The sequence below is a fragment of the Coregonus lavaretus genome, assembly GCF_964263955.1.
Source record: "Coregonus lavaretus genome assembly, chromosome: 3".
NCBI lineage: Eukaryota > Metazoa > Chordata > Actinopteri > Salmoniformes > Salmonidae > Coregonus > Coregonus lavaretus.
Window position 1 is genome coordinate 51,818,148 of NC_139990.1, and position 20,691 is coordinate 51,838,838.

Consider the following 20,691-nt stretch of genomic DNA (forward strand, 5'->3'; position numbering starts at 1 on the left):
GTTCTGAATCTGTCATGTATGACAAGTTTTAGTGTGCTGGCGTGTTTGCAGGGGCAATTAACTCCCTAAGCAACACAATGTAAAACATAATAAATATATTTTTAAAACAACTGCTCTCTGTATGTACTGATAAAATATGATTTACAGTGCCTTCGGAAAGCATTCAGACATTTACATTACATTTACGTCATTTAGCAGACGCTCTTATCCAGAGCGACTTACAAATTGGTGCATTCACCTTATAGCCAGTGGGATAACCACTTTACAATGTGTTTTTTTTTTTTGGGGGGGGGGGGGGGTAGAAGGATTACTTTATCCAATCCCAGATATTCCTTAAAGAGGTGGGATTTCAAATGTCTCCGGAAGGTGGTGAGTGACTCCGCTGTCCTGGCGTCGTGAGGGAGCTTGTTCCACCATTGGGGTGCCAGAGCAGCGAACAGTTTTGACTGGGCTGAGCGGGAACTATGCTTCCGCAGAGGAAGGGGAGCCAGCAGGCCAGAGGTGGATGAACGCAATGCCCTCGTTTGGGTGTAGGGACTGATCAGAGCCTGAAGGTACGGAGGTGCCGTTCCCCTCACAGCTCCATAGGCAAGCACCATGGTCTTGTAACAGATGCGAGCTTCAACTGGAAGCCAGTGGAGTGTGCGGAGGAGGGGGGTGACGTGAGAGAACTTGGGAAGGTTGAACACCAGACGGGCTGCGGCATTCTGGATGAGTTGTAGGGGTTTAATGGCACAGGCAGGGAGCCCAGCCAACAGCGAGTTGCAGTAATCCAGACGGGAGATGACAAGTGCCTGGATTAGGACCTGTGCCGCTTCCTGTGTAAGGCAGGGTCGTACTCTCCGAATGTTGTAGAGCATGAACCTACAGGATCGGGTCACCGCCTTGATGTTAGAACGACAGGGTGTTGTCCAGGGTCACGCCAAGGCTCTTCGCACTCTGGGAGGAGGACACAACGGAGTTGTCAACCGTGATGGCGAGATCATGGAACGGGCAGTCCTTCCCCAGGAGGAAGAGCAGCTCCGTCTTGCCAAGGTTCAGCTTGAGGTGGTGATCCGTCATCCATACTGATATGTCTGCCAGACATGCAGAGATGCGATTCGCCACCTGGTTATCAGAAGGGGGAAAGGAGAAGATTAGTTGTGTGTCGTCAGCGTAGCAATGATAGGAGAGGCCATGTGAGGATATGACAGAGCCAAGTGACTTGGTGTATAGCGAGAATAGGAGAGGGCCTAGAACTGAGCCCTGGGGGACACCAGTGGTGAGAGCACGTGGTGCGGAGACAGCTTCTCGCCACGCCACTTGGTAGGAGCGACCGGTCAGGTAGGACGCAATCCAAGAGTGAGCCGCGCCGGAGATGCCCAGCTCGGAGAGGGTGGAGAGGAGGATCTGATGGTTCACAGTATCAAAGGCAGCAGACAGGTCTAGAAGGACAAGAGCAGAGGAGAGAGAGTTAGCTTTAGCAGTGCGGAGAGCCTCCGTGACACAGAGAAGAGCAGTCTCAGTTGAATGACCAGTCTTGAAACCTGACTGGTTTGGATCAAGAAGGTCATTCTGAGAGAGATAGCAAGAGAGTTGGCTAAAGACGGCACGCTCAATAGTTTTGGAGAGAAAAGAAAGAAGGGATACTGGTCTGTAGTTGTTGACATCAGAGGGATCGAGTGTTGGTTTTTTGAGAAGGGGTGCAACTCTCGCTCTCTTGAAGACGGAAGGGACATAGCCAGCGGTCAAGGATGAGTTGATCAGCGAGGTGAGGTAGGGGAGAAGGTCACCGGAGATGGTCTGGAGAAGAGAGGAGGGGATAGGGTCAAGCGGGCAGGTAGCGTAGTAGAAAGTGGCCTTAGCAGCAGAAACAGATGAAGAAAATGTAGAGAGGAGGGAGTGAAAAGATGCCAGGTCCGCAGGGAGTCTAGTTTTCTTCCATTTCCGCTCAGCTGCCCGGAGCTCTGTTCTGTGAGCTCGCAATGAGTCATCAAGCCAAGGAGCTGGAGGGGAGGACCGAGCCGGCCGGGAGGATAGGGGACATAGAGAGTCAAAGGATGCAGAAAGGGAGGAGAGGAGGGTTGAGGAGGCAGAATCAGGAGATTGGAGGGAGAAGGATTGAGCAGAGGGAAGAGATGATAGGATGGAAGAGGAGAGAGTAGCGGTAGAGAGAGAGCGAAGGTTGCGACGGCGCATTACCATCTGTGTAGGGGCAGAGTGAGTAGTGTTGGAGGAGAGCGAGAGAGAAAAGGATACGATAGATGACAAGGATATTAAGCTTAAATGGGCTAGTGACTGTGACAGCATGGAATTCAAATGAGGAGATAGACAGATGGGTTAGGGGAAAAATTGAGAATGTCCACTTGGGAGAGATGAGGATTCCTGTGCCACCACCCCGCTGACCAGATGCTCTCGGGGTATGCGAGAACACATGGTCAGACGAGGAGAGAGCAGTAGGAGTAGCAGTGTTTTCAGTGGTAAACCATGTTTCCGTCAGCGCCAAGAAGTCGAGGGACTGGAGGGTAGCATAGGCTGGGATGAAGTCTGCCTTGTTGGCAGCAGAACGGCAGTTCCAGAGGCTGCCTGAGACCTGGAACTCCAGGTGGGTGGTGCGTGCAGGGACCACCAGTTTAGAGAGGCAGCAGCCACACGGTGTGAGGCGTTTGTGTAGCCTGTGCGGAGAGGAGAGAACAGGGATAGGCAGAGGCATAGTTGACAGGCTGCAGCAAATGGCTACAATAATGCAGAGGAGATCGGAATGAAATGAACTAAACATCTGGGAAAGGAGAGAGCGGGGCCTCCCTCAGCACAACTCCCAAATATAACTCTCCCAACTTCCACCTCAGAAACTATAATTGTTGTAAACTACAGCGGTTCAATGTTTCTAGGAATAGACTAACTCAGTTTATTCAGCTAGCTAACTAGGTGCAGTATTATTCCGTGAAAATCGTCCGGGCATCAAGTCATATGACGCCACAGCCAGCTAGCATGCCGGACTCCAGCAACACGGTTTAGCGCCAATACTCTGCCACAACAAACCACCAGTGTATCAACACGCAAGCAGATCGTTTGTGTCCGTGTCTAACGTTGTGGGTTAGTCCCGACAGCTTGAGCGAGTCCATTGTCAACTTATTCAGCCAGTTAGTTAGCTAGAATAGTTAGCAAACTAGCTAGCCATTGCTTTCAGACAAAGAAGAACCCCTCCTTTCACGGCACGAACACACATTTTGTTATGTTACTGCCTTATTCTAAAATGGGTTAAATAAAACAATGTCCTCATCAATCTACACACAATACCCCATAATGACAAAGCAAAAACAGGTTTTTATACATTTTGGCTAATTTATTAAAAATAAAAACAGAAGGATTAATCATCCTTAAGATGTTTCTACAACTTGATTGGAGTCCACCACTTGATTGGAGTCCACCTGTGGTAAATGCAATTGATTGGACATGATTTGGAAAGGCACAGACCTGTCTATATAAGGTCCCACAGCTGACAGTGCATGTCAGAGCAAAAACCAAGCCATGAGGTCGAAGGAATTGTCCGTAAAGCTCAGAGACAGGATTGTGTTGAGGCACAGATCTGGGGAAGGGTTCCAAAACATTTCTGCAGCATTGAAGGTCCCCAAGAACACAGTGGCCTCCATCATTCTTAAATGGAAGAAGTTTGGAACCACCAAGACTCTTCCTAGAGCTGGTCGCCTGGCCAAACAGCAATCGGGGGAGAAGGGCCTTGGTCAGGGAGGTGACCATGAACCCAATGGTCACTCTGACAGAGCTCCAGAGTTCCTCTGTGGAGATGGGAGAACCTTCCAGAAGGACAACGATCTCTGCAGCACTCCACCAATCAGGTGGCCAGACGGAAGCTACTCTTCAGTAAAAGGCACATGACCGCCCGCTTGGAGTTTACCAAAAGGCACCTAACGACTCTCGGACCATGAGAAACAAGATTCTCTGTTCTGATGAAACCAAGATTTTACTCTTTGGCCTGAATGCGAAGCATCACATCTGGAGGAAACCTGGCACCATCCCTACGGAGAAGCATGGTGGTGGCAGCATCATGCTGTGGGGATGTTTTTCAGTGGCAGGGATTGGGAGATTAGTCAGGATCGAGGAAAAGTACAGAGAGATCCTTGATGAAAACCTGCTCCAGAGCACTCAGGACCTTAGACTGGGGCGAAGGTTCACCATCCAACAGGACAACGACCCTAAGGAAACAGTCAAGACAATGCCGGTTTGGCTTCGGGACAAGTCTGAATGTCCTTGAGTGGCCCAGCCAGAGCCCAGAATTGAACCCAATCTAACATCTCTGGAGACCTGAAAATAGCTGTGCAGCAACGCTCCCCATCCAACCTGACAGAGCTTGAGAGGATCTGCAGAGAAGAATAGGAGAAACTCCCCAAATACAGGTGTGCCAAGCTTGTAGCGTCATACCCAAGAAGACTGCATATTTAAGCAATAAGGCCTGAGGGGGTGTAGTGTATGGCCAATATACCGCTGCTAAGGGCTGTTCTTTGCACGACACAACGCGGAGTGCCTGAATACAGCCCTTAGCCATGGTATATTGGCCATATACTGTACCACAAACCCCCGAGGTGCCTTATTGCTATTATAAACTGGTTACCAACGTAATTAGAATAGTAAAAATTATATTATTATTATATTATTATTATATAAAATTAGAACCACCCAGTTTGTAAACATGATGTAGATACTTTATATAAATAACTAAATTATTAAGATTTTCTTTCCAGTATAATAATTCATAGACTAGACATAATCATACAACCTAATTAAAAATACAAATCACAGTTATGGAGGTTGAGTTTCCCTCTGGAAGATGAGGTTGAGGAGGGCTAAGTACCAAGCAAACACCTCCTCCTGGAGTAGGGCCCTCAGCTTGTCTATCTCAGCCTGGACAGAGGGCTCTATCTGCAGGTAACTCCAGTGGAAGTCCCTGGGAGGTTTCCCTCCCTGGTGGTAGTGTCTCACAATCATCACTGCTCTCTACCTCCCCCTCCCTATTCAGAATGTACATGTAGGTCTGGACCTGGTAGCTGTACACATGTGTTTTGTTTATTTTCGCATGGTTACTGTTGGGGATTTTAGTGAACAGTTTCCCAACCGTGTCGCCGGTAGTGCTTTTGCATTCAATCATGAGCCGCTCACGTTTCTTCTTGTCAGTGGCCTTTCCTTTTTTGGGCCAGGAAGTCCAACCTTCCACTGAGGAATCCATACTCCACCTTGTTGCCTTTGGTGTATGATGCTGTCCTGGTTCCACCTGACCCGCCCTCTCCCAGCTCATGAAAGAACTTGAGCATTTCCAACTTGTCTGCTTTATTCTGGAAGAACATACCGAACCGCCGAGGCCCGGGTGACACTCTGTTCCTCCAGAACCCTGACTCGTCACAATACTCTTTGCTCTCATTGTCTTTCACATTCACTCTAGTTCCTTGAGTCACTATCGAAGACCCCTCCCCCACCTCCAGCCTAGCCCAACTCCTGGTGGCAGCAGTGGTGTACATAGCCGGTGTTGAGACCGCTGTATCACCCATGTACCTATTCCTCAGCCTGAACTCTCGGCCTGTGTTGGTCTTGTTCCCCCTCCAGTGTTTCCTACGCTTTTCTTCATCATCCTCCTGGTCAAAGAAGAGGAGTTTTGTGATTTGAAGGACCTGGCCGTCCCTTTTCATGGCCAGAAAGTGTTTAACCTCCTGGCAGCCCAGTCGAGGAACGGCTTTGAACCGGATGTTAAAGTGTTCCAGGTCTGGGATGATGTTCTGGGCATCCTGGATACTGCTCTCCATGTTAGCCAGCTTAATCACCTGTGGAGTTAGGACACCTTCAGGGAGCCTGACGCTCAGTGATTTCATCAGCTGGAGGTAGTCCTGCTGGGTTAGATGTGAGTCTTCTCCTGGTCTTCCACCAACCACAGCCCTATCTCCTCCTTCAACATCTCCTCTTTGTCCTACCTCATTCTCACTTCCTCCCAATCCAGCTCCCCCTCCACCTCTTACACCCAAACCTCCATTACCTCTCCCACCCACCCCTCTGTTCACTCTTCCTCTCTTCTCTATCTTCAGTTCTACTGGTTCTACATCTCCCTGGCCTAGACCGTCTCTATATGCAGTCACCCCCCTTCCTCTTCCTCTCCCTCATCTCCCTGGACCTCTGTCCCTTACTTTAGGTTCTTCTCCTCCATTTCCTATCCCTTCTACCATTCCATTCTCTCTAACATTTCCTTTTCCATTTGTTCCTTTGACATTCGTGACACTTATAACTGATTTGATTACTAGCTCTGTACTTTCGCCTGCCTCCCCCCTTTCCGACACCGGTCTTTGCACCCTTTCCTCCAATATTTTCCTGAACTAGAGCATAGTTTTCTGCCCTATTCCCCCTCGCTTCTCTTCTCTTTCCCTTACCTGGAGGTCTTAATTCCTCACCACCTTTGCCACTATCTCCTTTTCCCCTTGTCTGTCGCTCCTTCACTACTCTGTTTCCAATTCTTCCTCCTCTGCCAAAGCTACGATCTCATGTTGAAGCCTGTCATGTTGGCTAGAGTTGCGGTCAGAGACTCTAGCCTCTATAGTGGATGGAAAAGGAAAATGAAATGAAAGCCCGGTTTGGTGCTTTGTTAAAGTCACTCACAATCCGGCAAACCTCAAAGTAGAGAAAACTGGGATCTGCCAGCCTGCTATTTCACAATATCCTCTCTCACTCTTGTCAGTTTGTTTTCTCCATGACAGTGGTGTAATCATTGGTATATGCCCAAAATAGGCAACTCCCAATGTAGGGGGTGTGGACCTATTGATACAAGAAAGAAATTACATTACATTACATTTTAGTCATTTAGCAGATGCTCTTATCCAGAGCGACTTAATTACATCAAATTTCATCCTTTCTGATAGAAATGCCTCTAATATGAACAACAATCAGTACAAATAAAAGAAACACAAAACATGCATCAATCTTTTTCCAGAGCAGTTAAAGATATTGAACGGGCCCCGAAGCAGTTACAAATTCGTAACATATCATACAAATTGGAATTTGTAACCTATCATACAAATTGCAGGAAAAAATATTTTTGCAAGAAGTAAAATATCATACGAAATGGATGACGTTATACACAATTGTGCACGACCCGTTTTGGCTCGTGAGCTCTGCTTTCAAAACTACTGGCTGAAATTATACAAAACCTTTATAACGCATCTGTGATTCTACAACCAATAATTCATAGATAGGCTTACTGTCATTTTTCAAGCGGCTTCATTCAAGTCTTCCAGGCCTTTTATTTGGACCCTTGTTGAGAACAGTAGACATTCTGAAATGTACTACTGTTGATAGGTCGAGTCATCTTATATACTGTACAATTTAGTCTTTGTCAATGGCAGAGTCTGTCTTTGCTTGAGTCTCCACCTTAGTTTCCACTGCTGTGTGCCATACTGAACTGGATTGTCCTGTTTGGTGTGAGAGCACGTCACATGCTCTCTCTCTCTGTCATGTCAGTCTTGATTTTGGAGTTGTCTACAGGTGGGCATTAACTTTATAGCATGTGAGTCCTCTCGCTCTCTGTCTCTCTAAATTATAAAGATGACACGTTTTTCCATTTTTTATAAAATAGCAAAGTAGACATTCTTCTAAATCACTGAAATAGGTAGGCAAAACAATACACTTTACTGACACACAATTATTTAAAAAAATAGTGAGTTTCATTGGCTCTCCATAAAATGTACAATAAGCTCAAAGTATTGGGACAGTGAACATGTTGTTGTTATGGCTCTTTACTCCAGAACTTTGGATTTGAAATGATACAATGACTGTGAGGTTAAAGTGCAGACTGTCAGCTTTAATTTGAGTGTATTTGCATCCATATCGGGTGAACCGTTCAGAAATTACAGCACTTTTGGTACATAGTCCCCCCATTTTTAGGAGACCAAAAGTATTGGGACAAATTCGCTTATTTGTGTATTAAAGTAGTCAAAGGTCCCATATTCCTAGCACAAAATGATTACATCAAGCTTGTGACTCTACAAATTTGTTGGATGCATTTGCTGTTTGTGTTTCTGATTATTTTGTGCCCAATAGAAATTAATGAATTGTGTCATTTTGGACTCACTTTTATATTAATGTGGATGCTACCATGATTACGGATAGTCCTGAATGAATTGTGAATAACAATGAGTGAGAAAGTTACAGACGAACAAATATCATAACACCCCCGTAATTGGAATGGTGTGAGAGGTTAGCATTTTACATTTACGTCATTTAGCAGACGCTTTTATCCAGAGCGACTTACAGTTAGTGAGTGCAGACATTATTATTTTTTATACTGGCCCCCCATGGGAATCGAACCCACAACCTTGGCGTTGCAAACGCCATGCTCTACCAACTGAGCTACATCCCTGCCGGCCATTCCCTCCCCTACCCTGGGCCAATTGTGCGCCGCCCACGACAGAGCCTGGATTCGAACCAGGATCTCTAGTGGCACAGCTAGCACTGCGATGCAGTGCCTTAGACCACTGCGCCACTCGGTCTTGGAGGTATGATATTTGTGCGTCTGGACTATCCGTAATCATGGTAGCATCCACATGAATGTAGAAGTGTTTAGAAAACAACATATTATCTCCTTATTTACAATAAAAGTTACTCCAAATTGACACAACACAATATTTACCATTAATTTCTATTGGGCACATAATAATCTGAAACACAACCAGACAAACAGCAAATGCATCCAACAAGTTTGTAGAGTTACAAGCTTGATGTAATCATTGCGTGCTAGGAACGTGGGACCAAATACTAAACTTTTGACTACTTTAATACACATAAGTGAATTTGTCCCAGTACTTTTGTTGCTTCCTGGCGGGCCTCCCCCAGGTGGTAAGGGTAGGCAACAACACGGCCTCCATCATTCTTAAATGGAAGAAGTTTGGAACCACCAAGACTCTTCCTAGAGCTGGCCGCCCAGCCAAACTGAGCAATCTAGGGAAAAGTGCCTTGGTCAGGGAGGTGACCATGAACCCGATGGTCACTGTGACAGAGCTCCAGAGTTCCTCTGTGGAGATGGAAGAACCTTCCAGAAGGACAACCATCTCTGCAGCACTCCACCAATCAGGCCTTTATGGTTGTGGCCAGACAAAAGCCACTCCTCAGTAAAAGGCACATGACAGCCCGCTTGGAGTTTGCCAAAAGTCAACTATAGGACTCTCAGACCATGAGAAACAAGATTCTCTGGTCTGATGAAACCAAGATTGAACTCTTTGGCCTGAATGCCAAGCATCAAGTCTGGAGGAAACCTGGCACCATCCCTACGGTGAAGTATGGTGGTGGCAGCATCATGCTGTGGGGATGTTTTTCAGCGGCAGGGACTGGGAGACTAGTCAGGATAGAGGGAAATATGAACAGAGCAACGTACAGAGAGATCCTTGATGAAAACCTGCTCCAGAGCGCTCAGGACCTCAGACTGGGGCGACGGTTCACCTTACAACAGGACAACGACTCTAAGTACACAGCCAAGACAACGCAAGAGGGGCTTTGGGACAAGTCTCTGAATGTCCTTGAGTGGCCCAGCCAGAGCCCGGACTTGAACCCGATCGAACATCTCTGGAGAGACCTGAAAATAGCTGTGCAGCAACGTTCCCCATCCAACCTGACAGAGCTTGAGAGGATCTGCAGAGAAGAATGGGAGAAACTCCCCAAATACAGGTGTACCAAGCATGTAGCATCATACCGAAGAAGACTCGAGGCTGTAATCGCTGCCAAAGGTGCTTCAACAACGTACTGAGTAAAGGGTCTGAATACTTATCTAAATGTGATATTTCCGGGGGGGTTTGGGGGGCAGGAAAATATTTTAAAAAATGTATAATACCCCATAATGCTTTGTCATTATGGGGTATTGTGTGTAGATTGATGAGGGGGAAAAACAATGTAATCAATTTTAGAATAAGGCTGGAATGTAACAAAATGTGGGAAAAGTCAAGGGGTCTGAATACTTTCCGAATGCTCCAGAGTTCCTCTGTGGAGATGGGAGAACCTTCAAGAAGGACAACCATCTCTGCAGCACTCCACCAATCAGACCTTTATGGTAGAGTGGCCAGACAGAAGCCACTCCTCAGTAAAAGGCACATGAGAGGAAGAGGCGAAGCGAGAGGTTTCACTCTCACCAAGAGGCGAAGCGAGTGGTTTCACTCTCACCAAAATCTGTCCAAAATAAGCCCAATGCGTTTCTATGGTCTTATTTTGACCTAAACTTGTCGTCTTCTTTCCCGTCTTTTGGACAATGACTCTCATTGTTAGAGCAGAGGCACGAGCATCTCGTTATTATATACTGATCTCTGATATATACAAGGGTCTTTGGTCCAATCCCAACTCGACCCCTAGATTATACATGCATTTGTAGAGATATGAGAGGATTTGACAAGTGTAAGCAATATGTGAAACTTCTACCTAGACTATCAGAGGGCAATGTGGCGCAAATGCCATATTACTAACACCTGTCAAATAGTCTTAGATCTCCACAAGTGCATGGGGTGTAGGGTCTAGGGGTCGATTTTAGTGGTCCTCTGTAGCTCAGCTGGTAGAGCACGGCGCTTGTAACGCCAAGGTAGTGGGTTCGATCCCCGGGACCACCCATACACAAAAAAAAAAAATGTATGCACGCATGACTGTAAGTCGCTTTGGATAAAAGCGTCTGCTAAATGGCATATTATATTATATATATATTATATATTTTGGATTGGGTTACTGTTCGGTCTCTGATGCATGTCAATGACGTAATTTTTGGCGCCGGAAAGGGAATGGTAAAGAGTGAGAGGGGGGTGGGATTTCTCTCATCTGCCTAACCGTTGTTTGCTTCACACAAAAATCTGAAAAACATCACCAAAGATTCCTTCCTAAAGCAAATGCGTAAAACGTTTACGGATAAAAGCTGAATTGTATATTAAAAAGGTAAAAATAAAGGTCCAGGAGATCGAGGTAAGAGAAAGATTTCACGAAGTCTTGCAGTCAACTTATTATCTAGCTTGATAGCTAGCTAGCTATGCTAACGTTAGCCAGATGCACTGTTGCTGCAATGATCTTGCCTAGTTTTCTAATTCAACATTGCCAGTCATTGAAAAGTAAATAATATAGCTAGCTAATATCAAATCGCAATTGTCTGTCCTTAATTTTGGATGTCTAATTTAACGTTTTAAACGTTTGGAAGAGCACACTTCTTGTCCGTCCATGTTCGGTCCTGGCTGCATCCCTTTCGGACATCGATCATGTTGTTGACAGCCAGCCGGCCTCCTACCGCTAATGACAATTTCACCCATTGATTTCGCTATCTAAGAATAGCAACGGCAACAACATACAGCAATATATAGCTTTAGCAGTTATGGCCAGTTAATTTGTAGACTAGATTAGAACGTGATAACTAGGTAGGGGTCTATTGAGGTCAAATGTGTGATACTGAGAATAGAGATTTCTAGGTAATAAAATTACTTTGCAATTGTTATTGTATATATTTTCATATAATACAAAAAAAGAATTATTTGACAGTACTGTAAGAAATTACAGTGCATGATTTGATTGACATCTGTGTTTTGTGCAGAGAGCATGGATGCAGGTGATGACCAGAACACGGGCTCTACCAATGGGAATGCTCCGTCTGCTGGGAACTCCCGCCCTCCCCAGATAGCCCACATGTCTCTGTATGAGAGGCAAGCTGTGCAGGTGAGTAAAAAAAAAAAAAAGCCTGCTGCATGATTCATTATCTTTGATAATAGGGCGACTGTCTGCACTGAATGTTGAACGACTAGCCTTGCCTAGGAATGACCAGTCAAGAAGAACATGTGCACACCGGAGGGTTGCTGGTATCAAATCCTAGATGCCATTGCCTGCTGTTGTGCCCTGGAGCAAGGCACTTAACCCCCCCACAACTACAGCTCCCAGGGCGCCCAGTGTCGCAGCCCCCCGCACCTCTCAAAAAAAAACCTGTATGTGTGTCTTTCGTAGTGGTTGGGTTAAAAGCGGAAGTCAAATTTCTGGGTGGACCTTGTGTGCATTTGAACAATAAACTGATCTTAATCTTAATGAATATGATGTTGATGATGGTGATGATTTGTACTCTCTAGGCCCTTCAGGCGCTGCAGAGACAGCCGAACGCAGCCCAATACTTCCAGCAGCTCATGCTGCAGCAGCAAATCAACAGTGCCCAGCAGCTTCACAACCTGGCTGCCGTGCAACAGGTAATAACACAATAATAACGGGTAACACAACAGCTAATAACACAATAACAGGTAACACAACAGGGAATAACACTAACATGTAACACAAGCTAATAACACAATAATAACAGGTAATAATAACACAATAGCAGGTAACACAACAGGTAATAGCACTATTATACCATGGCATTGTTGAATACTTTTTTCTGATTGTCTTGAATGGCATTCTAGAGCATGTATTATTTCCCTATAACACACGGTAGAATTCAATGGCTATAGTTCATTCTTACATGTTCTGTTTAAGCTGCTTTTGAAAGCAAAAGTTGAATTGAAAACATTGGTATTGTTGAATTCGATGTTCATAGTAGCAAGCTAGGTATGATGTTTTGGTTAGCTAAACTAGCAAGTCTGTTTGTTTGTTTACTAAGGCAACAACTGTAGCTATCTAGTAAACTTGCTAGCTACTTCAGTTGATGTTGAACACATTTCTACCGGCAAATGTGTTCAATTATAGCCATGGTAAAAAATGAATAATCAACTCGGGACTTTGCGTTCTCTGGAAAATAATGCAACTCCATGGAAGGTCAGTTCCACTTCGCTAGCGCGTCATGGAACACACCTACCACGTCATTAACTATTTTCCATAGAACGCATAGCCCCTCATTAATTATCCCTTACATACCTCTTTCATTTTGTTTCTCTATCAGGCCACCCTTGCTGCTAGTCGCCAGTCCAACTCTCCCAACCACAGTGTGTCCCAAGCAACCACCACTGTAAGTTTCACAGTCAATAATTGAAATAAATGTGGCAAGCACTGTTATCCATGTGATTCCTTAATTGCAGTTTCTTAGCTTTCTTTGAGATTCCTGGCATATGGCAGCATCAACATTTTCCCTCTTGTCACAGGTCAATCTGAGCACCACCTCTGGGGGAGGGACCATGACCAATCCCCGCCCCCTCGGCCCTGCCACATCAGTGACATCATCAGCTCTCAGCCAATCAGTGCTGCTGGGTGGGAACTCAGCAGGACAGGGCCAGATGTACCTGAGAGTGAGTTGAACAAGGAGAAGACAGATTTTTGGACAGTTGAGAAGGAGCCTCCCTGTGTTGACCATTAACCTCTTTATATTCAATGACCTCTGACCTATGAGCCCACAGGTCAACCGCTCCCTCAGGGCACCCCTCGCAGCCTCCCAGCTCATCTTCATGCCTGGTGGCACAGCAACGGCTGCTGTAGCGACAGTTGCACAGCAACAGCCACAGCCGCAGCAACAACAGCAGCAACAGGAAGTCCCTCTCACCTCCAATGCCCAATCAGACAATGACCAGGTAGTGACCACTTCCTATTGTGAGCAGCGATTTTTCAGTCTACAGATTTTGCACAGATAATATTGTTTCTAATTATTTGCCTTATTTTGTGTCTCCCTCTTCGTTCTCTCTCAGGTGCAGAACCTGGCTCTCCACTGTATCTCCACTCCCAGAGTGGCCGCGGTGAAGACTGAGTTTCCTGACAGGAAAGACGCAGGTGAAAGGACTTATCTTTGCCTCCAATATGCAGACACAATTCTCTATTAATTTGTGTGCCACTAAATGCAAAGAACGGTCTGTCTCTCTCTCCAACTTTAAACATGCTTTATACTCTCTCTCCCTCTATCAGCCAACTATTCTCTTAGTCAACAACAACAACAGCATCCTCAGCAGCAACAGCAGCAGTTCTCTCAGAACACCCAGCAGCAGATACAACCCCAACAGCAACAAATGGCCACCAAACTGACTAACTACACTCATCCCACTGCCACCGGTCTCCCCAGTATGAATGTCAAGACTGGAAACCAGTTGCATATGGCCCCAACCGCTGTCGCCTCAGTTCCCACCTCCTCCTCCCCCTCTCCCACGCTCCCTCTCTCCCAGCTCCTCCTCTCCCCTTCAGGGCTTTGTCAGGCCCGGGCGGTAACCACGGTTACCCCTGCTGCCACGGTGACGCACATCCTAGTCCCCACCTCCAACGTTCCTACCTCCTCTCAGGGCTACCCCATAGGTTCAGTCGCCCCTAAAACTAACGTCAACACCCAGACCTTGGTGGTGCAGCCACTGCAGCAGTCCAACACTAACATGGACAAGGTGAGCCACAGCTCTGGCCCTGTACACATACAGCCCAAAACCTCACAGGGTCACCGCTTACCTGTCCAGTTGCCCCCACGCCACCCTCCACCTATCCTCCCGGCCCCATCCAACAACTCCCAGCCCAACACAGGGGGCCACCACCCGCCCCATGTCCCAGTCCAGCTGGTGGGAGCCAGGCAGGGCTCAGTAGGAAACTCCCAGGCTTTGGCCCAGGCCCGAAGCTGCTGCCCCCAGGACAACGGCACCGCTACAGCCTCTACTGGAGGGAACACCATGGTAACCCTCTTACAAACGAAAAGAGTTGGGATGTGTGTGTGTGTGTGTGTGTGTGTGTGTGTGTTAATCAAAACTTGTCTCTTCCTGATGCATTAGGCAAAGCCTGCAATTGGCTCATTGAAGAGGAAGTCGGAAACTGATGCAACCAATGCGATGGCAGTCGAACCTTCCCAACTTTGCTGTCCACCAATGAGAGATTCTGCCCCTCCTCTATCTCCCGCCCCCACGTTGGACTCAGGTAAGATGTCTGAAGCTATACTGTATGTTCTTGTTTAGTTGAATTCTATCTAAGGTTGGCGATTGCTTGATACAAGGATTTAAGGTTAAGTTGTAAAACAGAGCACGACTCATATTTGGTAAATTCATGTTTGGTTTTTCTAATGAATAGTGGAAATTCCCAAACTCGGACATTTCACCAACACTCTTTTCTACCCTGTTTCCCTCACTTTCTCTCTATTCCTTTCTCCAGCTCCTAAAGCGGTGCCAGCCTTCTCCTCTCCCCCCACCCTGTCTCTGCCTCTGCCCCTGTCTCGGGGGGTGGGGGGTCAGGGAGACAGAGCCCCTCTGCCCCAGGCGGTGGTCAAACCTCAGGTCCTCACACACCTCATAGAGGGCTTTGTCATCCAGGAGGGAGCTGAGCCTTTCCCTGTGAGTTCACATACCTGGATGGCACCTACAGTGGGGGAAAAAAGTATTTAGTCAGCCACCAATTGTGCAAGTTCTCCCACTTAAAAAGATGAGAGGCCTGTAATTTTCATCATAGGTACACGTCAACTATGACAGACAAATTGAGAGAGAAAAAATCCAGAAAATCACATTGTAGGATTTTTCATGAATTTATTTGCAAATTATGGTGGAAAATAAGTATTTGGTCACCTACAAACAAGCAAGATTTCTGGCTCTCACAGACCTGTAACTTCTTCTTTAAGAGGCTCCTCTGTCCTCCACTCGTTACCTGTATTAATGGCACCTGTTTGAACTTGTTATCAGTATAAAAGACACCTGTCCACAACCTCAAACAGTCACACTCCAAACTCCACTATGGCCAAGACCAAAGAGCTGTCAAAGGACACCAGAAACAAAATTGTAGACCTCACTCGATCTGTGGCTCCATGCAAGATCTCACCCCGTGTGGTCAAAATGATCACAAGAACGGTGAGCAAAAATCCCAGAACCACACGGGGGGACCTAGTGAATGACCTGCAGAGAGCTGGGACCAAAGTAACAAAGCCTACCATCAGTAACACACTACGCCGCCAGGGACTCAAATCCTGCAGTGCCAGACGTGTCCCCCTGCTTAAGCCAGTACATGTCCAGGCCCGTCTGAAGTTTGCTAGAGTGCATTTGGATGATCCAGAAGAGGATTGGGAGAATGTCAGATGAAACCAAAATATAACTTTTTGGTAAAAACTCAACTCGTCGTGTTTGGAGGACAAAGAATGCTGAGTTGCATCCAAAGAACACCATACCTACTGTGAAGCATGGGGGTGGAAACATCATGCTTTGGGGCTGTTTTTCTGCAAAGGGACCAGGACGACTGATCCGTGTAAAGGAAAGAATGAATGGGGCCATGTATCGTGAGATTTTGATTGAAAACCTCCTTCCATCAGCAAGGACATTGAAGATGAAACGTGGCTGGGTCTTTCAGCATGACAATGATCCCAAACACACCGCCCGGGCAACGAAGGAGTGGCTTCGTAAGAAGCATTTCAAGGTCCTGGAGTGGCCTAGCCAGTCTCCAGATCTCAACCCCATAGAAAATCTTTGGAGGGAGTTGAAAGTCTGTGTTGCCCAGCGACAGCCCCAAAACATCACTGCTCTAGAGGAGATCTGCATGGAGGAATGGGCCAAAATACCAGCAACAGTGTGTGAAAACCTTGTGAAGACTTACAGAAAACGTTTGACCTGTGTCATTGCCAACAAAGGGTATATAACAAAGTATTGAGAAACTTTTGTTATTGACCAAATACTTATTTTCCACCATAATTTGCAAATAAATTCATAAAAAATACTATAATGTGATTTTCTGGATTTTTTTTTCTAATTTTGTCTGTCATAGTTGACGTGTACCTGTGATGAAAATTACAGGCCTCTCTCATCTTTTTAAGTGGGAGAACTTGCACAATTGGTGGCTGACTAAATACTTTTTTCCCCCACTGTAGCTACCTGCTTACCATGGATCAGGAGAGGATATTTGGTTTTGTTTGCACAGAACTTTGCTTTAGGGCCAGAACGTATCCTTCTCTAACACCCAAACGTGACATTGATTGACAGGTGACTGGGCCAGTGAAGGAGCCTCTAGCCATGGGTGTTCAACAGGCTGACAATGGAGGCCCTGCAGGTTAGTGCAGTGGTTCCCAACATGTTTCAGCTACTGTACCACCAACTGTACCCCTGAAGTACCCCCTCGTGCATTTTACCAGTAGCCCTATGGCCTCATGAGTCTTCTCAAGTACTCCCTGTGGATAGGCCAAGTATCCCTTGGGGTCCTAGGATCCCTGGTTGGGAACCACTGGGTTAGTGGGTGGTATATTGTCTACCTTCCTTAAAGAGTACACTCCATACCAGCTTATTTTGATTTGATTCTGCCTCTGATCCAGTTGTCTGTGAGATGTTGCAGGACTATAGCTTAATTCTGTACAGTAGTTGTCATCCCTAGCATAGGAGGCTGGTGGGAGGAGCTATAGGAGGACGGGCTCATTGTAATGTGTTTGACAATGTTCCATTAATTCCATTCCAGCCATTACAATGAGCCTGTCCTCCTATAGCTCCTCCCACCAGCCTCCTCTGATCCCTAGTCATCTCTGTACTAACAGTCTGACTCTCTCCTCTCCAGTGTTGAAGTGCGAGTACTGTGAGAGCTTTGCTCCAGCCAGTCAGTTTAGGGGCTCCAAGAGGTTCTGCTCCAAGACCTGCGCTAAGAGGTACCCTAGCCACCTCGCCTGTTTTCTCACTATATCACACACCTCTCTGACCAGAACAGGTCTACACTTTAAAGTCAGCACTGTTGACATCACTTTTTTGTCCTGGGTGCAGCCAACAGTATTGACTCCTTGTTGTTACCTGCTTTGTCCACTCTCCTCCAGATACAATGTGAGCTGCAGTCACCACTTCCAGGTCAGTAGGGGGCGAGCTTCTGCAAGGCCGCCTGGTCCTCCCGTTCCCCCAGACAGCATCGTCAGACGCAGGGGTCCTCGCAGGAGTAGCTCAGAGATCGCCTGCGCTAAAATAGCCGGCAGACATTTGCCTGTCAAGGAGGTAAAGTGGATTTTTCTGATCCATGAAAAGAGTGAATGTCCACTCAGAATAGAATGCAATACAACTTTTGCTGTTGTTTACTCTCCTCTTGTTTCACGTTTGAATGGCACAAGTACAGTGAAATGCCTTACTAGCTCTAACCAACACTGCAGTGATCAATAACAATGTAATACTAAAAATAACAAGGTAGAACAAAAACACACAAGATAGAAAAATAAGAACACAATAAAGTAAGTAAGCATACTATACTGAACACAAATAGAAATGCAACATGTAAAGTGTTGGTTTCATGAGCTGAAATAAAAGATCCCAGAAACGTTCCATACGCTCCAAAAAGCTTATTTCTCTCAAATTGTATGCACACATTTGTTTCTATCCCTGTTAGTGAGCATTTCTCCTTTGCCAAGATAATCCATCCACCTGACAGGTGTGGCATATCAAGAAGCTGATTAAACAGCATGATTATTACACAGGTGCACCTTGTGCTGGGGACAATAAAAGGCCACTCTAAAATGTGCAGTTTTGTCACACAACACAATGCCACAGATGTCACAGGTTTTGATGGAGTGTGCAATTGGCATGCCGATTGCAAAATTGTCCACCAGAGCTGTTGCCAGAGAATGTAATGTTCATTTCTCTACCATAAACCGCCTCCATCGTCGTTTTAGAGAATTTAGCAGGATGTCCAACCGGCCTCACAACCACAGACCACATGTATGGCGTCGTGTGAGCGAGCGGTTAGCTGATGTCAACGTTGTGAACAGAGTGCTCAATGGTGGCGGTGGGGTTATGGTATGGGCAGGCATAAGCTATGGACAATGAACACAATTGCATTTTATCGATGGCAATTTGAATGCACAAAAATACAGTGACGAGCTCCTGAGGCCCATTGTGAGGCCCATTTTTTGGGGGGGAGGTATCTGTGACCAACATGCATATCTGTATTCCCAGTAGTGAAATCCATAGATTAGGGCCTAATTTATTTATTTAAATTGACCGATTTCCTCATATGAACTGTAATTCAGTAAAATCAATGAAATTGTTGCGTTTATATTTTTGTTCCGTGTATATATATATATATATATATATATATATATATATATATATATATATATATATATATATATATATATATATATATATGCAGGGTCAGTTCCATATTTAAAATGTGCAGGTATACATGTATGACGCTCTTCTCTCTATGATTGGCTGTAGTGTCGTTCTGAGTCCAGTCGCTCGGAGGATGTGTCCAGCTGTGACGGAGAGGAGGAGGAAGAAGATTCCCCATCACTCTCCCCTAGCTCCTCCCTCTCCTGCCCTAGGCCCGCCCACTGCGATCCCCATTTGGACGACTCGGCTCAAGGCAGCCTCCCATTGGACGAGGCCAACTTCCTGTCTGGGAGCCCCGCCCATTGGGGTGTGGAGGAGGTCTGCAAGTTCATCTCTTCACTACAAGGTCAGTACTTATTCATTAACAATCAATGAAGCAAACAATTTAATACAGAGTCTTCATAGTAGGGGAAACTATAATAATGGAACCAATGGCCAACTGGTCAATTAGATCAGGGTTTCCCAAACTCGGTCCTGGGTGCACGTTTTGGTTTTTGCCCTAGCACTACACAGCTGATTGAAATAATCAAAGCTTGATGATGAGTTGGTAATTTGAATCAGTTTTGTAGTGCTAGGGCAAAAACCAAAACGTGCACCCAGGGGGGTCCCCAGGACCGAGTTTGGGGAAACCCAGAATTAGGTTTGTACATAACCCATGCCAAAGTGTATTTTAGGTTGAGGTTCATTGCTAGTGAGCAGTCCCTTTCATAGTGTATTCAATCGCTCTCTCCTCCCCTCCCAGGTTGTGAGGAGCTGGCAGCCCAGTTCTTGTCCCAGGAGATTGACGGACAGGCCCTGCTGCTACTCAGAGAAGAACACCTCATCTCCACCATGAACATCAAACTAGGACCCGCCCTCAAGATCTGTGCCTCCATCAACAGCCTACGAGACTGACGGGGGAAGGGGGGAGGAGGAAGAGAGGGGTTCAAATGAACTTCAAACTGGGACCCACACTAAAGACTTGTATTAGTGACATTCAAGCCTGAGACCAAGACTGAAAGGGAGAGGAAAATGGGGGTTAATTTTGATCATGAACATCAGTCATTTTAGAGACTAGATGAAGAGAAGGGGGTTGAATATAAGTAAGAGGAAGAGAAGGGGAAATCATTAGGATATGCTTTGACTTTCCTGGACATTGAATGTGCAAAAACATCTGTTAGTTATGAGTGAGTGGTGAGCATGGGCATCTGATAGTCTGTCTTTAGAGTGTTCATGTTTGTGTGGGTGAGTTGATGTATGTATGTGTGTGTCTGTCAGTAGAAACATATACTCATGTGAGACTGCAAACGTGGTCACCTACAGTAACCATGGCTGGCTAGCTAGCTAGGACAGTTCAAGTTGCCTTTTTCTACATTTCAGCGGTGCTATAACCATAGTGTTATTATTGAAAATGATCCATTTCACTTTCTTATTTTTTATTTTTTACAAAGTAGATTTGTAATGTTAATGTAGATGTCAGTCCAGCCAGGCTCTAATCACCTGTATGAAAGGATATTAAAGAGCTTGAACAAATTGTTTTTTAATTTCACCAGATAGGACTCTGTTTTATAGCTTTGATCTTTTGTACTATAATCAAAGTTATTATTTTGGTGTGGGAGGAAGTTTTTCATGGAGAGGATGTAGTGAGTATATTAGTAACTGACTGAACTACCTGAATATGGGTATTTGTCCTGAGAGGGGAGATACTGTGTGTATGCAGTACTACCAATAAACACCTGTTACTGGAACGATG

General features: G+C 45.8%; 1 protein-coding gene across 2 annotated transcripts; it reads left to right on the forward strand.

The window, feature by feature from the left end:
- Positions 1 to 10,791: 10,791 nt before the first annotated feature.
- LOC311121620 (polyhomeotic-like protein 1) lies at positions 10,792 to 20,691 on the forward strand. 2 transcript variants are annotated; one of them, XM_084157981.1, is made up of 15 exons: positions 10,792 to 10,959; positions 11,576 to 11,697; positions 12,099 to 12,212; positions 12,899 to 12,964; positions 13,098 to 13,241; positions 13,350 to 13,520; positions 13,635 to 13,716; positions 13,849 to 14,591; positions 14,688 to 14,829; positions 15,061 to 15,239; positions 16,866 to 16,932; positions 17,428 to 17,515; positions 17,678 to 17,849; positions 19,065 to 19,305; positions 19,702 to 20,691. In XM_084157981.1, exons 2-15 carry the CDS (start codon positions 11,581 to 11,583, stop codon positions 19,851 to 19,853), a joined length of 2,478 nt encoding a protein of 825 aa, XP_084014107.1. In that variant the 5' UTR covers positions 10,792 to 10,959; positions 11,576 to 11,580; the 3' UTR covers positions 19,854 to 20,691. The 2 variants fall into 2 exon arrangements, with proteins under 2 accessions (XP_084014107.1, XP_084014108.1); XM_084157982.1 differs by having other exon boundaries at positions 10,794 to 10,932.